Source organism: Gadus macrocephalus, chromosome 1 (assembly GCF_031168955.1).
Source record: "Gadus macrocephalus chromosome 1, ASM3116895v1".
Classification (NCBI taxonomy): domain Eukaryota; kingdom Metazoa; phylum Chordata; class Actinopteri; order Gadiformes; family Gadidae; genus Gadus; species Gadus macrocephalus.
This window is the reverse complement of record NC_082382.1, coordinates 25,584,780-25,590,213: the sequence shown is the minus strand read 5'-3', so window position 1 is coordinate 25,590,213 and position 5,434 is coordinate 25,584,780. Positions and strand designations below refer to the sequence as shown.

The 5,434-nt window shown below is 62.9% G+C and overlaps 1 protein-coding gene across 1 annotated transcript in view; it reads left to right on the top strand.

Annotated features, from left to right (window-relative positions):
• The window catches only part of LOC132463691 (kinesin-like protein KIF1B), a 75,507-nt gene that overhangs the window by 65,142 nt on the left and 4,931 nt on the right, over positions 1-5,434 (top strand). The window contains 7 exon segments of the mRNA XM_060060001.1: positions 236-534; positions 1,088-1,221; positions 1,406-1,467; positions 1,796-1,941; positions 2,365-2,655; positions 4,141-4,212; positions 4,940-5,061. Coding sequence (XP_059915984.1) covers positions 236-534; positions 1,088-1,221; positions 1,406-1,467; positions 1,796-1,941; positions 2,365-2,655; positions 4,141-4,212; positions 4,940-5,061 — 1,126 coding nt within the window.

The window sequence follows — 5,434 nt, the reverse complement described above, 5'->3', positions numbered from 1 at the left end:
AATGCTAATCACATTTTTCTTACCTAAAATCATACATTTTAGGTAATAAAAGTATTCAGTGTGTGTGTGTGTGTGTGTGTGTGTGTGTGTGTGTGTGTGTGTGTGTGTGTGTGTGTGTGTGTGTGTGTGTGTGTGTGTGTGTGTGTGTGTGTGTGTGTGTGTGCCCCATGGAGATGAAGCTAAACCCCAGTTAATTCCCTTCCTTTAGCTCTTCAAGCCTTTGGTTTTGTATTGATTCACCGTCCATCAATAGTTCAATAGTTAGTCCCCAAGTCCTTTCTCATTATTTCCCCCCCCCCTTGTGATGATCCCTCGGTGTACTCTGGTGATTGTAGTTCTGCTCTACTTGTAGTCCTGCTCCATGTTTGTAGTTCTTCTAGCCTGTCGCGGCTCTGAGCTAACTGTTCTGCTCGCTGCAGGACCTTCTACCGCTTCGAGGCGGTGTGGGACAGCTCTCTGCACAACTCCCTGCTCCTGAACCGGGTCACCCCCTACGGAGAGAAGATCTACATGACCCTGTCCGCCTACCTGGAGGTTGGTACCTCCCACCACCCCCCCCCCACATCCCGACAGGGGTGGTACGATCAGCTTTATAAAGGGAGGGAGAACAGAACCAGGCTAGCCTGGGCTAATGGGTGAACCAGGCTAGCCTGGGCTAATGGGTGAACCAGGCTAGCCTGGGCTAATGGGTGAACCAGGCTAGCCTGGGCTAATGGGTGAGCCAGGCTAGCCTGGGCTAATGGGTGAGCCAGGCTAGCCTGGGCTAATGGGTGACCAGGCTAGCCTGGGCTAATGGGTGAGCCAGGCTAGCCTGGGCTAATGGGTGAGCCAGGCTAGCCTGGGCTAATGGGTGACCAGGCTAGCCTGGCTAATGGGTGAGCCAGGCTAGCCTGGGCTAATGGTTGATCAGGCTAGCCTGGGCTAATGGGTGACCAGGCTAGCTGTAGCGACGTAGCTATAGGGCCATGGTTCCAAATCATTATTTGTCTGACCTTTGTGTGACCTTTCTCTGACCTTTGTCTGACCGTGATCCGTGTGTCTGAGCTGATCTTGGTGTGGTGGTGGCGTGTTCCTTCCTGCCCGACAGCTGGACCACTGCATCCAGCCTGCCATCGTAACCAAAGACATCTGCATGGTGTTCTACTCCCGGGACGCCAAGATCTCCCCCCCACGCTCCCTCAGGAACCTCTTCGGGAGCGGCTACTCCAAGACCCCCGACTGGTAGGGGCCCCGGCGGACATCTTGTTACGCCACCACCAGCACGACAACAAGATTAAGACACAAATCAAAAACACTTTTTTATTATTAATTCATTCTTGATATCGACCTGAACCTTTAGTACAACAAGATCTGCATTCCAACTCGGAAATCATGACTTCAAGGCTTTTTCGTTTTGTTACCACAGCAACCGAGTGACGGGCATCTACGAGCTCAGCTTGTGCAAGATGTCCGACACAGGAAGCCCAGGTGAGTCCAGACGGGGGGAACCTTTGGAAGACTTTAAAGGATTACATTACATCACATTAGTGCATTCCAGCTCTGCGTCCATTCCTTGGTTGCTAGTCGGTTATTTTAATAGCGCTAATTACAAAAACAAAATAATTAAAATGTAATATCAGTTTTATTATAATGTATAATGTACAGGGTGTTTGTGATCGGGGATCAGTCTTTGTAAAGTATCAACTATCGATAGTAACGTAGAATTAGTAACGCGTCGGCCAAAAGACCCAGAATGTCAGCCCCCGTGGTCCAGGCGGTGTTGAACCTCCCCCCCCCGCCCCCCCGCCCCCCCCAGGCATGCAGCGCAGGCGGAGGAAGGTGCTGGACACCTCGGTGGCCTACGTCCGCGGGGAGGAGAACCTGGCGGGCTGGAGGCCCCGGGGGGACAGCCTGATCCTGGAGCACCAGTGGGAGCTGGAGAAGATGGAGCAGCTGCACGAGGTGGGTCCGGGGGTCAAAGGTCACACGCAGGACGGACTGGTCTGGTCTGATCGGCCATTTTAGAGGGCTGCATCTTCCAGTGGTTAACGGGGTTCCCCCCCCCCCCCCTGGTGGAAGGGTTGTGGGTTTGATCCCCCTGACGTCAGCCCACCGGCTATCATCCTTGAGCACGATGCCCAACCCATGCCTTGCTCCTTAGTGACGTGGAATCAAACGACTCCAAGTCTCCTCGGGTGAAACCCTCTCACTCAATTACTGAATGAAACTAAACTCTTCTGTTGTGTAATGTGGATTAAACCTTGTGATTTGTTTTGTAAACGATCACTTATATTGATGACCTGTAGGGGTTACGGTTAGTGTCAGTGTTGTGTCAGCCTACCGACTGTAGAGAGTTAACCCCGTGTCTCCCGCACCTCCACCCAGGTGGAGAAGACGCGCCACCTGCTGCTGCTGAGGGACAAGCTGGGCGAGGTGCCCCCCACCTCCACCACCTCCACCTCCAACACCACCACCACCACCACCACCACCCACAAGTCCCTGAGCGAGTCCCTGTCCCCCAGCATGAGCTCGGGCACGCTCTCCAACTCCACCTCCATCTCCTCGCAGATCTCCTGCACCACCTTCGAGAGCGCCGTCACCCCCAGCGAGAGCAGCGGTTACGACTCGGCCGACATCGAGAGTCTGGTGGACCGCGAGAAGGAGCTGGCCACCAAGGTGAGACCGGGGCGGGACGGGACAGGACGGGACGGGACGGGGCGGGACGGGGGCTAGGACGGGACGGGGCGGGGCGGGACGGGACGGGACGGGACGGGACGGGACCGGACCGGACCGGACCGGACGGGACGGGGGGTAGGACGGGACGGGGCGGGGCGGGACGGGACGGGACGGGACCGGACGGGACGGGGCGGGGGGTAGGACGGGACGGGGCGGGACGGGACGGGACGGGACCGGACGGGACGGGGCGGGGGGTAGGACGGGACGGGACGGGACGGGACGGGACGGGACGGGACGGGACGGGACGGGGCGGGACGGGACGGGGCGGGACGGGGGGTAGGACGGGACGGGACGGGACGGGGCGGGACGGGACGGGACGGGACGGGACGGGACGGGGCGGGACGGGGGGTAGGACGGGACGGGACGGGACGGGACGGGACGGGACGGGACGGGACGGGGCGGGACGGGGCGGGACGGGACGGGGCGGGACGGGACGGGGCGGGACGGGACGGGGCGGGACGGGACGGGACGGGGCGGGACGGGGGGTAGGACGGGACGGGACGGGACGGGGCGGGACGGGACGGGACGGGACGGGACGGGGCGGGACGGGACGGGGCGGGACGGGGCGGGACGGGGCGGGACGGGGCGGGGGGTAGGACGGGACGGGACGGGACGGGACGGGGGGTAGGACGGGACGGGACGGGACGGGGCGGGACGGGGCGGGACGGGGTAGGACGGGACGGGGCGGGGGGTAGGACGGGACGGGGCGGGACGGGACGGGGGGTAGGACGGGGGGTAGGACGGGACGGGGCGGGACGGGACGGGGCGGGACGGGGGGTAGGACGGGGGGTAGGACGGGACGGGGCGGGACGGGACGGGGCGGGACGGGGGGTAGGACGGGACGGGGCGGGGCGGGACGGGACGGGACGGGGCGGGGCGGGGCGGGGGGTAGGACGGGACGGGGCGGGACGGGGCGGGGGGTAGGACGGGCGGAGGGTCTCCGTCAGGTGGGTCGTTTTGACGTGGTCACGGCGAGGCAGACCTGACTGACGTAGCGTTCAAAACCTTAAAGTCCCCGGCCCCCAAATCCCCGTTCTCCCAGTAAAGGTATTGGTTAACAACATGAACTCTGAACTCTGCCCAGGGACTGTAGGTACTCTGTTGCTCCCAGACCAGAAATGAGGGAGTGTTCAGTGCTACGTAGTTAGCCTAGGATATAACGCTTCAGTTAAACCCAGTTTCCATTTCGACATCATCACGGTGAAGAAACGGAGTTCCTTTGACCGACGGTGAGAAAGGCAGTTCAACCATGATGTTCTCATTAGGCGATGCTGTTTCGCCAGCAGCGTGTTGACACTTCCTCCTTCTCCCGCCAAACTGGTCGGTCGACACGTCAACACACAGAAGCCCTCTGTGCGGTTGGCCAACCTCCGCCTGGTTCCTGTTCTGCCCGGTAACACCGCCCTGTGTCTCTGTTCTCCGCAGTGCTTACGTCTCCTGACCCACAGCTTCAACAACGAGTACAGCCAGCTCTGCAACAGCATCAGCGACTGCAAGGTGAGCTGAACGCCGAGCGCCGAGCGGCGCGGCGGGGCCGTGGTGCCGGGCCATGGTGCCGGGCCGAGCGGCGGGGCCGTGGTGCCGGGCCGCGCGGCGGGGCCGTGGTGCCGGGCCGAGCGGCGGGGCCGTGGTGCCGTGGTGCCGTGGTGCCGGGCCGAGCGGCGGGGCCGTGGTGCCGGGCCGAGCGGCGCGGCCGTGGTGCCGGGCCGAGCGGCGCGGCCGTGGTGCCGGGCCGAGCGGCGGGGCCGTGGTGCCGGGCCGTGGTGCCGGGCCGTGGTGCCGGGCCGAGCGGCGGGGCCGTGGTGCCGGGCCGCGTGGCGGGGCCGTGGTGCCGGGCCGAGCGGCGGGGCCGTGGTGCCGGGCCGAGCGGCGGGGCCGTGGTGCCGGGCCGAGCGGCGGGGCCGTGGTGCCGGGCCGAGCGGCGGGGCCGTGGTGCCGTGGTGCCGTGGTGCCGTGGTGCCGGGCCGAGCGGCGGGGCCGTGGTGCCGGGCCGAGCGGCGGGGCCGTGGTGCCGTGGTGCCGGGCCGAGCGGCGGGGCCGTGGTGCCGTGGTGCCGGGCCGAGCGGCGGGGCCGTGGTGCCGTGGTGCCGGGCCGAGCGGCGGGGCCGTGGTGCGGGGCCGTGGTGCCGTGGTGCCGGGCCGTGGTGCCGGGCCGCGCGTCTCCTCTCCCGCAGCGGCGCTTTAACTCACCGTGTCTCTGCTCTGCTCCCCGTCTGTCCTCCAGCTGTCGGACATCTCGCCCATGGGTCGCGACCCCTCTGTGACCAGCTTCAGCAGCGCCACCCTCACCCCCTCCTCCACCTGCCCCTCCCTCTCCGACTCCCGCTGCGGCTCCATGGGCCAGAAGTAAGACCCCCGTCCCCCGGACCCCGGACCCCCCCTCCTTCAGGAAGCCTCCTCGCCCCCCTTCGTGTCTGTTTAGTCAGCGTTATTGTACCTCTACACTTATTTACAATTCATCTCCTTACTCTCCCTGAAACGATCTCACTAGGCAACTGACGGGGTACCAACAAATATTAAATGTCACTTTTTCTTTTTTAAATTACGACACATATACATGAGAACAATTATTATAATTTTTTTTTTATATACAAGGAATGAATGATTTAAAAAAACCTCCACCATGAATCCCTGAAGGCCCCATCCTTGTGTCTCACCACCTGTGTGTGTGTCTGTGTGTGTGTGTGTGTGTGTCTGTGTGTGTGTGTGTGTGTGTCTG